Raw genomic sequence first — 20,762 nt, 5'->3', positions numbered from 1 at the left:
AAATGCCTGCAAAGGTTGGGGGAATAAAAGGTATACATACACACAAGCAAAATTTCCCACCAAAGCTGTGTGAAATGTGGTAAAATCTAAAATGCATATGGACGGGAAAGGTCCCAAGGTTGGTGGGCAGGGGCCTTAGGATGGGGCAGCGCTACCAACCCTGAGGAAAGGAGAGACCCTTGGGGAAAGTGGCATTTCAATACGTGGTGGCCATGTGAAGAAGTGGGCAGCACACTGCACCGTGACGCCACCTGAAAAATGCAATCCAGGAAGAGCATCTGCAAGACAAGAAAAGTCCAATTTGAGAGCAGGATGTTTGCCTCAAAAAGACTCAAAAAGCAGAAGCTGTGAAGGAGACGGAAGGAGATGGATGTGTTTGCTTCCAGTTTCAAAACGTTTGTCACCCTGAGACCCTAGACAGTTAAGGGCACAGCCACAGCTGACAAAGGTGGAAGACAGAAATGCACACACTTCCCAAGAGTGCAGTAAGATCAAGCCGCAGGTAGCTCAAGAATTCACAGCTCACACAGCATGAGGCAGGAGCGCAAGTGACAACTGGAGTACAGGTTCACTCTGGCTCCCCAGGGGCATGCCAAGGAGAACAAATATAATGAGGACATCTGTGCCTGCTGCTCACAAAGCCTGCTGGCATGTGTGAGCCCAACGAGAGCAACTGTGGGACGTGGAGACCTCACTGCTGCTGGTGGGATGGGAAGTGGGGCCGCTGCCCTGGGAAGGAAGCAGCCCTGCCACGTCTGGTAAGGCTCAAAATACACACGCTCTGCCATCCAGCTCATCTGCATGAATGAAGGTCCCTTCAATCAGCCATTGCACAAACACCCACGGGAATATGCACAAAAAGTCTGCTGCTACGCATTGTGGGGTGAAAATGCTGTGTAGCACTCACAATGTGTGAACCAGGCCTCCTTCCATCCAGGCTCACGGGACTTACAAATATGCCAACGAGTGGAAAAAGGAAGCGACAGGAAGATGTGTGGAGCATGGAATCCACGTGGTCCCATTTTCAAAGTGCTCCCAACACTACACACTGTTGGTCTACAATATGCACAGTGTAAAAGCATCAAGACCCAGATGAGAAGAACGGAAATAGCTATTCCTGGGCAACTGAGGCCCAGGGCTTCCTAGGCTCCACTCAGTCCTTCCTCCCTCACCATCCCTCCTCCCCCAACTCTGCTCCAGATGCCAAGGGTTGTGCCCATCAGAGGCCCATCCCCCACCCCGCACCAAGTTCCTGACCTCACTCTGAGGACTCAGCCCCATCTCCATAGGAAGGGCTTAGTGGCGGCCTTAGAAAGAGGACAGGAGGCAGGAGAAGGACCTGGAGGGGGAGTGAGGAGACTCCGTTGTGGTCTGCGATGTACTAGGAAGTACTTCACCCTGTCTGACGGTGAGTGGCATTGCTGCATCGCCCTGGTTAGTAAAAGCTGACTCCCACATAGTGCCTAGGTTCCAAGCCTCATTCCAACATGAGCAGCTTGTTATTTAGTTTTATGGGACAGGGGATTCAAGCCCAATGGTCTGAGTTCCCACAAATCCACTCGCGTTCATGTTCAGATGATTTCACCACAAAAAAGGAAGCATTTAAAAATAAATATCTTGGTGACCACGATACACAGGCAAACGATGGCATTCTATGGGGAGGCTCTTAGGTGTGTTTGGGACACTGAGGGAGCCAACGTCCCTAGCCAAGGAAGGCAGGGGCCATGGCTGGGGAAGGCTGACCTGGGACATCGGACCAGGTCTTTCTGGAGCTGCGCAGAGAAAGCTACAATGATCAAATTTCATGAAGAGGAGGACTCCATGTGTCGGGCCTGGAAAGAGTTGAGGATTAGCTGTTCTATGCAGCAGCCCACAAGAGGGCCGCCTGGTGAAGGGCAGCTGGAACAGAGACTGGGACCTTGAAAGGGAGGGTGAAAAATCAGGGGAGAGGAGAAGCGTTGGGGATTTGGCACAGCAGGTAAAGCAGCACTCGTCCATCAGCGCCTGCGTCCATCAGCAGTGCTGGGTTCACGTGCATGCTCCAATTCTGTTTGCTGCTAATACACACCCCAGGAGGCAGCAAGTGATGAAGGTCTTGCCACTCACACAGGCGACCAAACTAAGACCCTGCCTTCCCCCTGGTTGATTTCCCACTGTTGGGCACACTTGGGAAGCAAGTCTGCAGGCGGAAGGTGGTCTGTCTTGCTATTTCTCTATCTTCCAAATAAACAAATGCATGTTAAAAATTCATCTCATTCATTTGAAAAGCAGAGTCACAGAAAGGCAGAGAGGGGAAAAAGGGAGATCTTTATTCTTCTGGCTTCCTCTTCAAGTGGCTGCAAAGGACAGAGCATGACAAGACCGAAGGCAGCAGCCAGAAGCTTCTAGGTCTCCCGTGTGAGGTCAGGAGCCCAAGCACTTGTGGCATCCTCCATTGCTCTCCCAGGTGCATTACCAGGGAGCTGGGTCGGAAGTAGAGCAGCTGGAACACAAACCAGCATGCATAGGGGACGCTGATGTTTCAGATGGTGGCTTTGCTACACCACAATAAACAGATACTCCAGGAAGAACTGAATTTGGAAAACATGATGAGCCATTGGAGGTGTCCCTTCTGGGCTGCACGATGGGAAAATGATTCTCTGTGCAGTCTGGAAGAACAGACGACAGCTGCAGGAGGACCCCACGTGGGCTGGAGAGAGATGGTGAACTTGAATGAGGAAAGGAGAGGACACATCCACATGAGTGGGGGGTCAAGGAGCACCCTTGTATTCCACGGACCCTGACCGAACAACTGCCAGGTGTCACACAGTGTTCTGGCAGGGGCCATGTGAAAACGAAAAAAAATTCCTCCCTTGTGGGAGGACAAAACTTTTCTCCCTTGTGGAACTTGAGTTGTAGTAGTAGGTCTCCAGTAAGATAAGCAAAATGAATAGGTGGAAATATATGAAAAACAAATGAGCAAAAGCATACATACCATGGTGCTTTAAAAAAAATTCATGGACAATGGAATTAAAAAGTTAGTGCAAGAAACTGTGGAAATCCAGGCTTTTCAAAGAGCTGCAGAAATTTCATGAAAAATATGTATTGTAACAAACTATGCATGAATTTAAAATATTTTTGTACCAAAGTAAAGCTGTTTCTTTTTTAAAAAGATTTTTTTATTGAAAAGGCAGATTTACAGAGAAACAGAGAGAAAGATCTTTCTTCCCCAAATGACCGCACCAGCCAGAGCCCAGCTGATCTGAGCCTCCCACGTGGGTGCAGGATCCCAAGGCTTTGGCCACAAGCAGGGAGCCAGATGAGAAGTGGAGCTGGCGGAACACAAACCAGGACTCAAATGGAATTCTGGTGCCTAGAGGTGAAGGATTAGCCTGTTGAGCCATTGCACCAGGTCCAAACTTGTCTTTTAATGCCTCTTAGCAGTATTGTTATTGTTTTAAGTGCGCTCAGATGTTAGGTGGTGGAAAAGGTTTAGGTGCAAGGTAGGAAAGGAGGTGGTGTGAGAGGAAGGTGAGTTTGCACAGGGGAACAGAAGCCTAGGTAGAGGCGTGAGCAGCGACGTCTGCATGGAGACGCTAAGGCAGGGCATGAGGACAAACCGGGTTTGGGGTGGGGGACATTGCATCTGGGGTCCGGCCCAGTCCAAAATACAGACCAGAGTTCAGAGCCAGAGACAGGCAGAAGGAAAGACAACAGAAACCAGCACTCAGTGAGTGGGAACTTGGCCCTGCACCAGCTCAGGTGGTCCTTGCGACACTGTGTCTGCAGCCCTCCGGGACAGTTCTGGGAAGGTCAGCAGCCAAGCAGAGCAGCAAGGTGAAGGCTAGTGCTACACGGTGCACTCTACAGCTGCTGGTTCATTCAGTCCTCAACGGACTCCAAAGTGAAGGCCCAAATGAGCCCTAGTTTACACCGAAGGGAAACGGGTTGGCTCATTTCACTACCCAGGGTCAGGATAGGCCTGCTGGAATCCAGGACTTGCTGGAGAAGGAGGACGGGCTAGCCGGTCCTAAAGGCCTCTAGGGATGAAGATAGCGGGGGATGAGAGCTGGAGGAATTCTCCGAAATGGTGCAGAGCGGGAGGAGATTGAGCCAGGACAGTGGGACGCTCAGTCACAGGCTCTGGCCTGGAAGCAGCGGGGACCCGTTGGGGCAAGGCGTTCTGGCACGGGCTGAGATCCTCCAGGGCTCTGCGCAGTTTGCAAACAACGAAGTGAAAAACAAAGCTTGCACGCAGCCTCCTCGGAGGCACGGGCTGACAGCCAGTTGGAAGGCCTGAGCCAAGGACACCTGGATGTGGTTGTCCTGGAGGTGGCCTGCCTCTCCTCTGCTCTGAGCTTCCACGCCTCTGGGCAAGTCGCTTCACCTTTGTGGGTGGCCCAATCGCTTGTTTGAAAAAGTCGCACAGCCTGAGCCGTGGTGAGACTGAGTGGCAGTAGCCCTGGGGAGGGTCCAAGGCAGGCGGTACTACACACCGCCCCGGGCACGCAAACGCAGGGCAACCAGCTGTCGGGTCTCCCGGGTCCAGCGGCCTGACTGCCCGGGAGACCGCGGAGCCGCCGGGAGTGTTGGAGCGATCCTGCAAGTGTCCCCTGCTGGAGCTCTAGCCGGGCGGATTGAAGGGCAGGCTGCTGGCAGGGGGCGAATGGAGCAGTGCGCTAGGCCCGAGGCTGCGCCTGTCACTTGCTGTCCCGGCCGGGTCTCCCGCGCCAAGGGCGCACAGCCCTGCAGCGCCGGAATCCCGCCGTCCCCTCTCACCCGGACCCAGCCCGCCGGGCTTGCGGCACGGTCCCCTGGGCCTACGTCCCGGGCGGGCGCCCACGGCGGGGGGCGGGGAGCGGGAGGAGCTGCGGCCGCGGGCGTGGCGCCAAAGCAAGTGAGGCGGGTGGCTGGGGGAGGCGGCGGGGTAAAGAGCGGCAGCCAGCAGGGCCCGCGGGTCACTCGGCGGCGGCGGGGCGCGAGTGCGGGCCCAGCGGACCGGATGCACCATGCCCTCCTTCGACGAGGCGCTGCAGAGAGCGGGAGAGTTCGGGCCCTTCCAGCGGCGCGTGTTCCTGCTGCTGTGCCTGACGGGCATCACCTTCGCCTTCCTCTTCGTCGGCGTGGTCTTCCTGGGCAGTCAGCCTGACCACTACTGGTGCCGCGGGCCGAGCGCCGAGGCGCTGGCCGAGCGCTGCGGCTGGAGCCCGGAGGAAGAGTGGAACCGCACGGCGCCCGAGCCCGGCGGCGACGGCCGCTGCCAGCGCTACCTCCTGGAGGCGGCCAACGCCAGCGCCGGCGCCAGCGCCGGCGCGCTCAGCTGCACCGAGCCGCTCGCCGCCTTCCCCAACCGCTCCGCGCCCCTCGTGCCTTGCCGCAGCGGCTGGCGCTACGCCCAGGCTCACTCCACCATCATCAGCGAGGTATGGCGCGCCCGGGAGCCCGGCACGGTGCCCGGCGGGAGAGGGCGGTCGCTGCTCGGCTTTTCCGGCCGCGGCGCAGTCAGAACGTGCGGGAAGCCGAACTCCGAGGGGACCTGAGGGGATCGGGACTGGGAATGGGCTCCGTCTGGGAGACAGGCCAGATTCCTCCCACGTGTGGCTGCGCGTGGGGCGAGGGTGGGGAACCTTACGTTTCCCTGCCAGTGCCCGTAAGTAGCTTCAGATGTCAAGGAAACTTTCAAAGAAACCGAGTTAGAGGTGCTTGGCGCACACCTGTTCCGGAATCCACGCTGCGGGGAGGCCTGAGTGCAGCCTGGCGCAGTGGCAGAAGGTGACCTGGTCTTGCATCTCTGGGGTGAACGCATGGGCAGGTACGATTGTTCGGGGGTCTCGGGGGCGGAGCGAGGGTGGGCAGCAGGGCAAATAACCCTTTTCCCCCTCCGCTGTCCAAATGGTGGTCTGAGCTCAGGCGCAGTGGAAGCACTTTGAGTTAAGCGGTTGTGGCACAAAGACTAAGACCTGAGCGGAGTTGGGAACGTGGAGATGTGGGTGAGAGTTGGACTTCTCTCAAGGCAGCGCATTAAAGAGGGCTCAGAAGGAGAGGCTGTGAGCCTTGCACACGCACTTGCAATTGCCAGGTCCCTACACTCTGCCGGGGCGTTTGGTCCCGGAGTGCCCCCCCACCGCCCCGCACGCGCGCCGGGTGCAGGTGCACTTCTTGCCTCCTGCTGGTCCTATCTTCTGATCTCTGCCCTCTCGCCGGAGCTGTGGTTTGTGTCCCCGTGGGCTGCAGCAAGCCCCTCTTTGACCTCAGAAATTGTTTCTATTGGACGTGGGCGCAGGTGTAACCAGTTTTCGGAAACCTGGGCAGAATCGCAGAGCGGTAGCTCGGTTTCTGAAAAGTGATTTCATGTGCTTGAGGACGTGGGAAACTGAGACTCTTCCTTCTTTGCTGATGGACGTTTTGCAAGCATGTGCTAGGAAGGTGGGGGAAAGCCTGGAGCCCTCAGCTGCCATGGGTGGTGTACTCTAGAGTCTGGTGTCCGTTTGTCTGGACCATGTAGGCTGCAGGTGTTCTGGGAGGCCATGTGTGTGGGATAGGGCCACTGGGGATGGACCTGTGTAGTGTATGGTGTCTCTGAGCTCCATCTGTGGGGAAGGCTGGGTCAGCTTTCTAAATCCTGTGGAGCTTGTCCATAGGGATAGCGGGTGGAGGAGGATGGCATGAAAGATAGTCTCATCTTCCGTGCTTGCCTCTGGGAGGTGGCTGCTTCTGTGTGCACATCCCAGGCAGAACGCACCTGCAGGGTAGACACCTGGGCTATGATGACAGAAGGTACATGCCCTGCTAGGGCAGCGGCAGTCAGGGCCAGCAGTGTGCTGGGCTGTGTCAAGGTGGTCCTGTGGAATCGTGACAGTGACTCTTGTCACATGGTATGGATACCCGTGAGAGGTCAGGAGGCGGGCCCTGGCTGGGTCTGCAGCCGGCTGTGTACCCCGAGGGAATCACTTAGCCTCTTGGGTCTTAGATTTCTCATGGGGTAAGTTTGGTGTTGGATGAAGGCTGTTATAATCCTTAAAATGCCATCAGGGTCATCTCTGAGCTACTGTCCCCAGAACAACCACCCAAACAATCTTCAAGGAAAAGAATATTGAGAATGCACCCCCTAGGCCCCAGACAGGTTTCTGAAGCCAGTGGGGGAGGTTGTCTTTTGGTCCCCAGGAGTTCTGTGCTGCTTCTGGTTGGCCCGGGTCTTGGGTTGCAGTTCTGAGAGGAAAGCTTTCTCTTCCCATGGAGTCAGCAGTCTGGATCGGCACTCTCTCACAGAGTCCTGCAACGCCTCCTCGTTTGCTTGCTCCCGTTCAAATATGACCCAGTCTGTTTTGGTCAGAGTGGGACAGAGTCAGTTCTGTCCTCAGCTAAGACTCTGGTTCCAGTGTGTTTTCCATAGACCTGAGTCTAAAGCACTGATTACACAGTGGGGCTAAAAGAAAGCTTAGGGAGTGGACAGGGAGATCAGATGCTAGGATGCACCCATGTGGCTCTTCTGCATAATCCTTGTAGCATCCAGGGTGAGGGACCACTTTGCTGAACACACTGAAAGTTTGCAATAGTGAGGACCTGGCAGGGTCACCTTTTATGTAGATCCCTGGACTCGAGTCCAGGGATCATGGTTGGAAATTCCCTCTTTGGGATGCTTCTGAGACCTTCGGCCAAGTCCACGAATCATGACATCACTCCCACTTTCTAACCTGTGGGAAACCTGGTTGAACTTGTGGATTTGTTGTGTAACTCTCACGGTCCTCTGGCTGTCGTGACATTTTGTGCCAGTTGTGGTGTCAGGACCCACAATCAGCCAGATGGCAGGTGCACATCCTGTGTCTTGGTTGGCTGGGCAGGATTCTGGTTCTCTTGGCGGGCAAGTCAGAGTCTCCCATGAGCCTCCTCCGCCCTCGCGGAGGCTCGCAACCTAGAACAGCTTCAAGCATGAGTGAAGCCCAAAGACAACGCTGGGAGCAGGGATGTTTCAAGACCGCCTCCTGCTGGTTCCTCATTCTCAAGGCAAGAGAATGGAGGGCTCCATACAGCGCCCCCCTCAGTAAAGGCTTTGCTAACATCTTGTGCTGGTCTGGCTCTCAGATGTCAGTCAGAATAATACATTCTATGAAGCAGAAGGGTGCGACAGAGTGCCTCTCCCCAGCGATGCGTGTACTCACCGCCTGACCAGTGCATCTACAGTGGACGACACCATTTGTACGTGCTCCTCCGATACTGCAGCTGGGAGCAAGAGAGCTTCCATCTGCCCCTAGGAACCTGGTTTCAGGATGCCTCTAGAAATAGAGTGGGTCATTCTTGGTTTTCTTTTTCCACATCTGTTCTTCTTTTCCTTTTAGAAGAAAAGGTCATTTGGAGGGGTGCAGTGACTCTGTTGAAGAGAGCAAGTGCCACTCAGGAGCCTTCTTGGACTCCATCCGGAAGGCCTAGCCCCACCTGCTGCACCCATGCCTGCCCTGCCGCTGGGGATGAGCGGGTGGTGGCACTGTTGGTTGCCAGGGGATGTTAGCCAGGTCCCAGGTGCAGCTGGAGACTCCGATCGTCAGGGGCATGTTTGCACTCTTATTTTGGGAGTGTTTTTATTTCTAATATTTGTGGCTTCACTCTGTTGTTGCCAAATCAACTTGGGGCTGTCAGGCTGGTGGTTTTATTATCACTCTGCGAGGATACAATTGTGGTCTTGTTTTCCATCCTCTTAATTTCTCCTTTTCATTACTCACTCTAAAGTCTGGTGGGATTACTTTCCACGTGCCTTTTCAGACTTGGATTGGATAATGTTCTTCTCTAGCAGAAGTATTTAAAGCTATCAATTTTTTTCCTATAAACTTTGTGGAATGAAGTTTTGAAATGTGTTTTAATTATTTTTTCATTCCCAGTGTTTAAATTGTTAACTCTTGTTTCTTCTTTAACCCATGGTGGTTTGGAGGTTTGTTTTGAATTTTCAAATGTCTGCTCATGCTGTTATCTTTTTCTTGTTGGTTTCCTGTCTCACTGTGATGTAGTCTGAGGACATGGGCTGCTCTGATACTGATCTCTGGATTTTATTGAGACTAAATTTATGGCCTCGTAAGAACTAACTTTTGTTCTCTAAATGCTTGGGAAGAATGTGTGGTCTCCAGATATGGAAAGCAGGGTTTTACAGAGGTGCGATATTTGAAGCTTATCAGCTAGCCTATCAAAATGTTCCAAAATTTAATTCACTTTTTATCTGCTTGGTCCATCAGTAATTTTAAAAAGCATTGAGATTTGCTATCATGTGCCATTGCATGGTTGACCAGTTCTTCCCCAGTTTGCCAGGCTTAAAAATGTATTTGCAACAGGTAATTTTACTGACTGCATCTTCAGTCAAGGGCATACATTGATGATCACGGTGACGTGGACTCTTTGGGAACCCCACGATGCCTTTTGTCTTAGTGTCTGCTTTGCTGCCACTTCTCCCTGTATGCGACTCGAGCTTTCAATGGGTTCATGTCTGTCTGCTTATCTTTGGTTGTCCTTTATGTTGGCACTTCCCATGCTCTCCTAGCTTGTGTGTGTCTCACAGCGGAAGCACCTTGGTTTTGCAGTGTGCTCAGTCTCTTTAAATTCATTGTGAGCACTGCTGTTTTTCTGTCCTGTCCTGTTGTTTGGCGTGTCCTGTCTTGGCTTGTTTCTTCCTTTGCAGTTGCTTCGCAATGCGTCGCTCCCATTCTGCTTCACTCTTGCCTTTGTTGGTTCCTTAATTTCTGTTGTCTTCGTGGTTACTCTTGGGATTCTGACCCCGTTTCCTTAGCAGAGCTTGCCTTTAGACTGCAGCCACCTCCTGAGCAACTGAAATACCTTCAACACGTGGGCCCAGTCACTCCTCTCAAGTCCTGTAACTGCCGAGCAGTCTGTCCTCCTGGGATTGTGGACGGACGCGTGTGGATCACGTCCACCTGCCTTTGTAGCCACACTGTACTAGCTGATCACTCCGTTGGAGAGCTCACCTCCTGCCTTCGAAATTTGTCTTCTCAGTGTTTCCCCGCTGTTTCTCTTACAGGGTGAATGGTCAGTTTTTGTCATGTGTCAGGAACCTTTTTCTGTCAGATGCTGTTTGGATATTTAAAACACTGTGTGCAGGCCATACAAAGTTATCAACTTATGGATGAGCCTGCTTTAGATTTAATTAATTTCAAATCCAGCCTGAGGTTGCTTTCCCAGGACCAAACCCAACATTGTTGTGGTCTTTGATGCAATCCTCGGCTGGACATTCCCCACCCCTGTGGGATGAGTCTATTTCATCATCATTCATGGATTGCCAGAAAAGTAGTTCTCTTTTTTTTTCAAGATTTATTTATTTTTATTGAAAGGCGGATATATAGAGAGAAGGAGAGACAGAGAGGAAGATCTTCCATCCGATGGTTCACTCCCTAAGTGACCGCAACAGCTGCAGCTGAGCCAATCAAAAGCCAGGAACTAGGAGCTTCTTCTCGATCTCCCACGCAGGTGCAGGGTCCCAAGGCTTTGGGCCATCCTCAACTGCTTTCCCAGGCCACAAGCAGGGAGCTGGTGACCATATGGGATCCCAGGCATGCAAGGCGAGGACTTTAACCACTATGCTATCATGTCGGGCCCAAAAATAGTTCTCTTAAAAAAGAAAAAAAAATTACTCATTTTTATTTAAAAGACAGAGTTACAGAGGGAGGAGAGACACACAGAGAGAGAGGTATCTTGTATTTACCTATTGACTCTCCAAATGGTTGCAACAGCCAGGTCTGGACCAAAATCAGGACCAGCTCCAGACCAAAATCAGGAGATTCTTCTGGGTCTCCCAAGGGATCACAGGGTCTCAAGCACTTGAGCCATCCTCTACTGCTTTCCTAGGAGCACTGCCAGGGAGCCGGATTGGAAATGAAACATTCGGGTTTCGAACAGGCATCCACACAAGATGCTGGTGCCACGGGCAGAGGCTTACCATGCTATACCACAGTGCTGGCTCCAGTAATTAATTTTTATTTCTCAAGTTACATTTTTAAAGAAGCCTGGCATTTTTTTTTTTTTAAGAAGAAGCCTGCCCATTTCCCTGGTAGCCTTTTGTTGGCTTGTGTGTTTGGCATGCCATGTTGTGTATCTGGCAACCATGACACCTGCAGCTGTTGATGTTCCAGAGGTGTTGTGTGTTTGGTATTTGGTGACTGTGAGCTCCGGCTCAGGGGTCTTCTGGCTGCAGCAAGAGTGGTTTGTATGTGTCCCTGTGGAGCCGGAGGACACTTTTGGGCTGGCATCTCTGGTTCTTTGACTTCCTGGCTCACTCTTCACCAAGTTATTGTGTCATTGTTTTCATGAGTAGCGTGCGGTTTTCCTAACAGGCAACCAAAGTTGACATTTAGGCTCCATCTTGTTTCCCATTTAGAGTTCTTCAAAGGAACTACACTTTTGTACTGATAGGAAAAACATTTAAAAATTTAAAAGTTTGGGGGCTGGCATCGTGGCACAGTGAGATCCTGTAAGCACTGGTTTGAATCCCAGCGGCACCACTACTGACCGAGCGAGCTCCCTGCTGATGTCCCTGGGAAAGCAGCTGGAGATGGCTCTAGTGCTTGCGTCCTTGCCAGCCACATAGGAGACCCAGATGGAGCTCTGGACCCCTGGCTTGGCCTGGCCCAGCTCCAGCCATTGTGGCCATTTGAAAAGTGAACCAGCAGATGGAACAATACTCCTCCACCCTTCCCATACATGTAACTCTGATTTTCAAGTAAATAAGTCTTATAAAAAATATTTAGATAATTGAGTGGTTGTGTCTCACTGGAAGGAAATCAGGACCCTAGTGAGTAAATCCTCAGCCAGCTGCACATCTGGTCTTGATTTTGGGCACCAAGATGAACAGATGAGCCACACAGCAGCAGTTTTGGAGCCTAGAACCCCAAGAAAATGTGTATGCTAAGGAGCTCCTTTAGTGAATCCCAAGAGCCATGCTGACCCTGGCAGCTCTGCTGGATCTTCAGCAACAGTTTGGTTGAAATTCACTTAATATTTATTATTGGCCAGTGTACAAAGATGAGTAGGAAGTTTTCCTCCAGTGATCTCAAGGCCTGTCTGGGAGGACTGCACTGAATTAGACATGCAGTGGTGGTAGGAGTAGGCATGGCAGGATTGCCTTCTGATGGGATGGAGAGGTGGGCTGGGAAAGGGTGTGTCTTGTTCTTGACCTTGGCCTCGGAAAATGGACAGGTGTTCCTGAGGAGGACAGGAGCATGGAGACGGGCTGTTTGCACTACCCTTGTCTTCACCATCTTTTCCTTGGCAACTGAGAAGGGTCCTCTGGGCCATGACCGGTATCCATCCCCGGGGCCCACTTGTAGACTTTGGACTCCAAAGATGGGGGCTGGGTTCAAGATTCTTGCATCTGACAAGCATCTGGGGCCCCTGCAGGAGGTCCTGGAACCACCTGGGGAGTTGTGCTGGGTGTTTCTCTACGAACAGTGTCATGAGAATGTGCAACCTGATTACAACCAAACACATCCTGCAGGCTGTGTCTGGGTGGAGGGCTCGTCCTGTTAACTCATGGCAGAAATCCTGAATCTTAACTGATGCAAAGCTGAGGTTTATTTCCAGAAAGCTCTGTGCTCTTCAAGGATGCACCATGGAGAGTGAAATCACCTTAGTGTTTGGAAGGAATTTTATGCTACACCACACTGCCTGGAAATCTTGCCCAACCCCAGGGAGGAGATTTGGCCCAAAGCAGGGCCATGTGTCAAGTGGGACATCTGCAGATATTACACGATTGGCTGAATGGTTTGATGCCTGAGTAAAGTGTCTTGGCGTAAGGCATCCTAGCAGAGCGGAAAGAATTTGCACGTCTTTTAGGGTCCGAGAGAGCTGGACCCATGTGCCAGTCCCTTCATCTCTTAGCTTGGAGAACAAATCACAGAACACACCTGAGCTTGCACTGCCTCGTGGTAACAGGTGCTGTAGAGGCTGGCCTGGGATATGCTTGCCAAGGGCTTGCCATTGTGTGGGCCCATCAGTGGGGCTCAAAACAGCTGTGGCTTCCTGAAGCTTCCTGAGCAGGGGAGACGAAGGGAGGGAACAGGGTACCTGTCTAGCAGCCTGGCCCTGGAGCTATGCTTTGATGAACCCTAAGTATAATGAATCACTGATACATTTACTGCACATATAAGCAGGCAAAAATCCCTTGGGCATTCATTTGCCATCCTTCTCTGGGATTTGTCGTGTCTGGCCTCTTCTCTCGTAGCTCAGGTTCCGGTCCATGATGCTACGAAGGAGTCAGGTAACACTGTCAGCCTCAGAACCAGCCAATGGGCTATTTCTTCCCTCTTCTGCTAGTGAGGAACCCAGAAGCACTGGAGGCCAGGAGAGTCCTTAGATTGAAGGGGGTTGGCCCCTGGAAGTCTCAGGAGACCACTGCTTACTCCCTCTGCTTGCCTCATCTCCCCACCACCCATGCCAGCTAGTGACTCCACCTGGAATATGGGAATGAGGATCAGAAATAAACTTTGCATTAAAACTGCTGAGATTTGTGAACTATCTGTTGCAGCTCTCGCTGGTAGCGAGTGCCATGCCCAAGTGTGTCTCATGTGTTTACCCTTGGGCACACAGTTGTAGACGGCAGGTGTGAGGGTAGAAGCCAGTTCCTTTCAGAAAGTCCCCTCCTCCAGCTGATATGCAGGTGCCCATGACCTTGGCCACCCAGAGTCTATCCCATTGGAGGTTCTGTTCTTCCCCTGTCCAGGCTGTGACTTCCCAGGCACTGGTATATGCCCTGCTGTCTCTGAGTGCCACTCTGCTTTGCTTGCAAGGCTCACCTATCCCAGAAAGGCCTCCCCAGCCCTGCCTCTGATCCCTGGGCTCAGCTCGCTTCCTTTCCCCACCCTGTGCACGGCCGCCTCCCTCCTCAGACTGTAAATGACCGGAGGGCAGTACCGGGTCTGCCACACAGCACAGCGCGTGGTAAGCACTGTGATGTGTGGGTAAGAAAGGGCTCAGGTGTTTCACTTTAACTTAAGGCTGTGCCAACCATGACCTGGACTGACATGGTTTACTGCTCCTCTCCAGATGGTCAGCCTCTTAATGACTCTATGCTAAGTCCTCTGTCCCTCTCCCCTTCATGTCCATGCAGCAGGACAAGTCGCCGTGTGGCCGTGAACCTGCAGTTTTCTGCAGCACTGCTCCTCGTGTGCCTCTGGTTGGTGGAGAAGGCCCAGACTCTCCTACCCGTCTCCCTTGGCAGGTCCCTGTCTGCACCTGGGCTCTGCTACCCACGGCATCTGAGCTTAGGGGGAACAGGAGAGATAGCACTGGCTCATTTTTCCGAGCTGACGTCCATTGTCCAGAAGTGGCCTCTCTCAGCTGTCCTGGCTCGGCCCATCTTTGTCGTCAGCAGAGCTGTCTCCAGGGGCGGCTGGGCACAGGCACTGCCTGGCAGGCATGAGGGACACTGAGGGCTGGGCCCTAGCACTTCCAAGGGCCTCCAGAGGCCACAGGGTGGCAGCCAATGGTACCTGCTTTTCCAAAACAGGTCAAACCTTCCCCACGCTCTGCTTGGTTTGTGTTTTTTTAACCCCTAGCCAAGTGAGGAAGTTGGTTTATGTGCGTGAAGGAAAGGCCAGGCTGCTTAGCAGTGCTGGAGGGTTGGAGAGCTGCAGATGGCTGGTGCGCAGCTTGGGCCGGTAAAGGTTTGTCTTGGCCGAGGGCGCGGCTGCAAGACGTGCAGTTACTGTTCTTCTCCCTCTTGGCAATAGAGCCAAGTCCTGCTGGGGCTGGTGTGACACAGCGGACATGGTGAGGCGCGGAGCGTGAGGGCAGACAGGGAGCCCTGCGTCTCAGCTGTGCGGCCTTTGCACCCACACCCCTGCACTGTAGACTTCCACTTTGGGGAAGGCGCAAGGTGGTCGCTTGTTTCCAGCCTTGGCTGGCTGTTGTTGGGGAGGGAGGTCTGAGACTGGCAACATCTGGGGCTGGGTGACGTCTCTCTCCTGCACCCCAGTAAAGCAGGCTGTGGTCAGTTTTCTCTGGGGGCTCCACAGCTGAGTTCATGTTCAGACTCCTATGTCCAGGGTGATCCCCAACTTGGGGTGCACGTTTATGTGGGAATGGAAACGTGTGTCAGGGTGCAGCAAAAGGGAAACACAATGACTTTCATTCCTGACGTCACGGTGGACATTTCTGCTTCCTCAGTCTAGCTCTCCTTCCTGCTTTTGTTTTTTAAAAATATGTATTTATTTATTTATTTTAGAGGCAGAGTTACACACAGAGAGAAGAGGAGAGAGAGAGATCTTCCATCCACTGATTCACCCCCCACATGGCTGCAACAGCCAGAGCTCAGCCAGTCTGAAGCCAGGAGCCAGGAGCTTCTTCTAGGTCTCTCTTGTGAGTGCAGGGGTCCAAGGGCTAGGGCCATCGTCCACTGCTTTTCTGGGTGCATTCACAGGGAGCTGGATAGGACAGCCAGGACTCAAATCAGTGCCCGTGCGGGATGCTGGTGTCAGGCGCTCACTTTACCTGCTACACCTCTGCCCTCTTTGACATCCACTGTGGACCGTTGTGTGAACTGTACCCTGTGGCCTGCTTGTGGAGGCAAGTGTGGGGGCAGTCTGGGTGTTTGTGCTGCTGTGGGGCGTGGCAGGTGCCCTGCGTTTTGACAATGACTTCTAGGACCAGATGGGGGCAGCATGGGAGGTGAAGCGCAACTTCACAAACTACCCATACTCCCACGCTTCAAAAAGCCTTAGCCTTTAGCCGGGCAGTATTTTCCAGTAATCCAAAGATGGCAGCGTGTCTGATGCAGGTAGAGGATGTGCGAGGCGAATGTGATAACCACTACACTACGGAAACGAGGATGTGGCCACTAACTCATACTTGCTTGTGCTAAAACCTAGACATCAATGTGGGAGACCGGTGTGTTACTCCCTAGTTTGTCGTTTCCATTCTCTCTCTCCTCACTGGCAGGATTGTCCAGATTGCTTCTTGGTCTGGGATCGGCTCAGCCACTGTGTACTGGGATGGATCTGAGCTTTCCTTCTGAGTGGGCTTGACACAGCATTTCCAGTGCAGGATGCACTTGTCCATTGAGAGGGCTGCTTTCCTATTCCTTGGGTCATGCGTGCTGAGGGAGAGTGGAGACATGCTTGCTTTCCTTCCTGGTGGATGGGGGTGTCCAGGGCAGAGCCCAGGAAGGCTTGTGTAAGAGCTGGGCGGGGAGAGAGTTCCTGGCTGGAAGGCAGGAGAGGGAGCAGGGTGCCGGCCTGGATCTCAGCATGATGACAAGAGGGACCCGCTATGGTCTTGGAAGGCCTGTGGTTCTGAGGTTTCTGCCCTTGTCGAACTTCCAGAATTAGAGCTGGGTTCTCGGGTGTTAATAAGGCCATGGGCCTTGCAGCCATCCTGGAGAAGCCAGGACCTCCACTACGGGCACAGTAATAGCACAAAGCCATGTCACTTGGAGGTCCGCCAGCCAGGGTGGCTCCGCTTGGCTGCGGCTCATGTCTCTGATGTCGTTTCAGCGAGCATCAATCAGGCCCCTGCGTATGCACAGCCCGGCTCTGATTTCACAACGCTGCAGGGTGAGGAGAGTGGCCCGGGGCAGGGACACTGGGAGCCCTTGCCCCTGGTTGGGGGCCCAGTAGCCGCAGGCTGATGGTAGCAAGGAAGGCAGCATGGATGATTATCAAGGCAGTGCCCAGCGGTGCCCGAGTGGGAAGCATGGTGATTTCTGGGCGGTCTCCAAAGAGTTTCTCAGGGCTCAATCTTGGGGCATCCCGGGACAGTTAGGGACATTTCAGAGTTGTGGTGAGGGCAAAGATGAGCCAGAGACTGATGCAGATTTATGTGGCGTCAGCTTTGTAAAAGTGAGATAAATAGGTGTGTTCCAGTTTCTGGAGCATAACAAGTTGTTCCCAAGGCTGGTGCTGTGGCGTAACAGACTGATCCCCCGCCTGTAATACCAGCGTTCCATATGGAAGCCAGACTCGTCCCAGCTGCTCTGCTTCTGATCCAGCTGTCTGCTAATGGCCTGAGAAAGCAGAGGATGATGGTCCAGGTGCTTGCGACCCTGCACTTGTGTGAGACCTGGAAGAAGGTCCAGGTTTCTGGCTTTGGCCCAGCCCACTCCTCTTTGGGGAGTGAACCAGCAGATGGCAGGTCCCTGTCGCTTCTCTCGGTGATTCTGCTTTTCAAATAAAAATAATAAACCTTAAAAAAAAGTTGCGGTCAGAAATTTTCCCACAGGTTCCTGAGTTGGGGGGCATCTCTGCCCCTTGGGGTTCTTGTGTGACCGACCTGTAGGGGCCTCCTCCTTTCAGTCACCCAGGAACCAACCAAGTTCAACACATCACAAACTGTGATAACGACGTCCTTGTATTGATCAGCTCTTCAGACCATCAGAGAATGACAGTTTCTCATTGCAAGACTTGGTGAAGAAGTGGTCAAAGTTGAGTGCTGAGCTGGCTTGGGGTAGCCTGTCCCTGAGGCCATGGGCACCAAGCTTTCCAGGAGTTGTGAGCACAAGCAGATTGCTCTGTGTGAGGGTTCAGGGCACAGGCTGGTCAGGTGAGTCTGTGATGGGAGGTCACATTTTGTAATGACAGGTGCATGGTGCTTATCATGTTGTCTGACGTGTGCAAAGTGTTAGATAATCAGTGGTAGGTAGCTGATAATGGAAACAGGAAAATGGCTCAGGGGGCAAGTTTAGCTGTCATTTTGGAGCAGATGCAAAGTCCCTGGCCTGGGGACACATATGTTCGGCTTGGCACCGAGGGTGTGGTTGGGGTCCACTTCCTGAGCTTAGCAATAGATTCAGGTGAAGACCCAAGATTGCCCACAGCTCCATTTATTGGTCTGCATTTAAACTTTTCACCATCACTTCTGTCCAGGTGCCTGTGGCAGCTATGTGAGAAGTCCCATCAGAGCATGTGAAGTCCCTTGTCCTTGCTCTGGGACATGGCCTATGGCGCCCCAGGGCTCAGCTGCCTGCTCTGCTTGAGGTTCCTCAACTCAGAAACTCTCAGCACTTTGCAGGAGGGATGCTGGAACAGAGCCTGAAATTGGGGAGGTCCCTGGCTCAGTCCTGAGCTCACTGGGGCCCAGGTGGGAAGCAAGGTGGCATTTGAAGATGTCTTTACTCTTCATTCACACAGAGACACATGTCGTGTTCGATGTTACACCTGCTGCAGTGGGGATGAGTGGTAGCCTTGCTGTCCTGACAGAATATGAGCTCATCCCTGGGTCTCCTACACACCCCTCGTGATGGACATTGGAGCTCTGGCCAACCTTCCCAGCTCTCCCCTACCTGTTCGCCAAGTGGGGTCCTGAGTGTGCACTCCAAGATGCACTGCTCACCTCCTGGAGGTACTCCTTGCTGCTGTGACTGCTCCAGGAGGGAGACATTGGGGACTCAAGGGGCTTGATCAGTGGCTTCCCCGCCGGCAAGTCCCCAGAAGGGCCCGCGAAAGGACATGTCCAGGTGTAAATTCATCTGCAAGCCACAAGCTCTCTGTCCTGTGTGGAGATGCCGGACCATGGTCTTTGTCACCCTGGGTGACTCCTAGCACCTGTGTGTGCCTGTGGGAACTCGAATTGGTCTCGGGTCTGTCTTGCCACCACAGTTGTGGCCATTACCAGAAGGGACCCACTGGGAAAGGGCTCCGAGAGCCAAAGAGAATCCTGGACATGAGCCAATGGTCCTGACAGCAGCGGTGGACCTCTGCCCTGCCCTGCTTACAGAAGACTCCTCACTGTCTTGAGGATAGGACTGCCTTCGACCACCTTGCCTGACCCGTCCTCCAAGGGCTGCTTCCTGCTGTGACACCCCCTGTACCCTTTCTTCTGGGGCTCCCATCATTTCCCCTTGCTCTTTGCTTCCACCTCTTCATCTCATCTTGAGACATTGCCCTGCTCACCTGAGCCAGAACCCGTGCCTGCCACCCACACACTGTAGCTCTAGCTCTTCTCCATCTTTCCACGGAGTAACTATCTATGAAGCCTTTACTCCAGTGCTGGACATTGCACAATAGCTCATTTGATCTCCACCACCATCCTGGGATGTGCAGACAGCCCTGGCCATTTTCCTGGGGTCAGGAAGAAAAGCAAGAACCAAAGAAGCTGCCATGTGTCTTGCTGGTGGTGGCATAGCCGTGAAGGGACACAGCCGTGAAGGGACACAGCCGTGAAAGGACACAGCGCAGCCCCGGGGGAGCTCACCTCTCGCCGTGTCGACTCAGAGCCTGAAAGGTTCTCTGTTCAGATTTCCCCACTGCGCTGCAGGCCTCTTCAAAGCAAGAGCAGCAACATGGGCAACCGTGAGTCCTCTGAGGATGTCACAGATGCCACTGCCATGCCTCCCTTGTCTTGGAGACAGGCTGGTGGAACTCACTGGAGTGCCTTTGCCACTTAATGAGTGGGGTTTGGGAGAGACTTTGAACAGAGCCATGGGGCTGGGACTCTAGCCCCGGGTGCTGACTGGGTGTATAACAGATGAGCCAGAGATGCACACCTTGGCCTTCTGCCCTGGGTGGCATGGGCTGCTCAGGGGGGTGGTAGCCTGGCCCTCATCTGGTGCTGCCAGGGATTACTGTTCCCAGTGACTCAGAGGTGCCCACACAGCTCCACCTGGTGGCCTCCTGCCATGTCCCAGATGCGTTTCCGAGTGAGGACATCTTGTTCACTGGAAACTGCCTCTATTCATGTGTGTCTTCTCACACGCACCAGGAGTCCCTCCAAACACCTGGACAGCACAAGAGGCCCCAAAAGGTGGGGCCTCTAGTTAGACATCTGTGTGACTTGTACCTGTGTTCCAGCTGGGTCAATAAGGCAGACCTGTGTCATGCTGGGGATGGGGAGAAGTGCTTGGCCATATAGGTGATCAAAGCATACTCACACATGCTTGAACAGGTTGCTCGTGCTATCAAGAGACTGTGCCTCCAAAGGAAGGGTGTCCCAGCTGTCCCACCTAGGGAATAATCACGGGGCTGGCAGCCAGTGTGAATACTGGGATTCAGGATAGGGCTCAGATAAGCCAAGGATAAATTGCTTGATGTATCAAGCAATCTGAATCTCTTAACATTGACTCTAACCTTGAAAGTAGCTGTGTGTTCAATAGGGACAGAAAGCCCTGCGCGAGACAGCAAGACAGCATGTCCGGCCTAACAGTTGTTTGCTGAGGAACTGCCTTCATCACCAGAAAATATGGCAAGACTAAACATAATAACTGATCATCTTGAATTTAAAGGTAGGGAAAGAGAGCTTATGTTGTTCAGCAAGAGGAAATCAAGGAAGGAAGGAAGGAAGGAAGGAAGGAAGGAAGGAAGGAAGGAAGGAAGGAAGGAAGGAAGAAAAGAAAGAAAGAAAGAAAGAAAGAAAGAAAGAAAGAAAGAAAGAAAGAAAGAAAGAAAGAAAGAAAAGAGAGAGAAGAAAAAGAAAAGGAAAACAAAAAGACATCCTAACCTTGGGAGTTTGGAGCTGGAAGTAAGTCCCACACCTGAATTAAGGGTGTGCATCAGACAGATTATTTCGTGAAGGTGCCAGAACTTGCAGTTATGCTCAGCCTTGTGGACTTGACCTCCCACAATACCAGAAGATAAAAGCAGTAGACCTTGGTGCTGAGGCTGGATCTTCAGCCTTGAACAAGCACTCAACAATGGCAGCCATTGACCCAGACTTTCCCACAGTGCCTGCATTTGCACAATGATGTTTTATGTCAAGATTGCCCTTGGAGTGCTGTGATAACATTTGTAAACAGAATGCAAGAAAGGTTGTTCCTGGATCCCTCCTGGGATTTCCCACCAGCACCCCTGACCTTTAGCACACCA

General features: G+C 52.8%; 1 protein-coding gene across 1 annotated transcript in view; it reads left to right on the top strand.

The window, feature by feature from the left end:
* Positions 1 to 4,739: 4,739 nt before the first annotated feature.
* Positions 4,740 to 20,762, top strand: part of SLC22A3 (solute carrier family 22 member 3) — a 77,142-nt gene continuing 61,119 nt past the window's right edge. The window contains exon 1 of the mRNA XM_058660234.1: positions 4,740 to 5,402. Within this exon, the coding sequence (XP_058516217.1) occupies positions 4,989 to 5,402 (414 nt within the window). The 5' untranslated portion in view covers positions 4,740 to 4,988. The remainder of the gene's footprint in view (positions 5,403 to 20,762) is intronic.

Source organism: Ochotona princeps, chromosome 1 (assembly GCF_030435755.1).
Source record: "Ochotona princeps isolate mOchPri1 chromosome 1, mOchPri1.hap1, whole genome shotgun sequence".
Lineage (NCBI taxonomy): Eukaryota > Metazoa > Chordata > Mammalia > Lagomorpha > Ochotonidae > Ochotona > Ochotona princeps.
The sequence above is the reverse complement of the archived record's forward strand: the minus strand, read 5'-3'. Positions and strand labels throughout refer to the sequence as shown.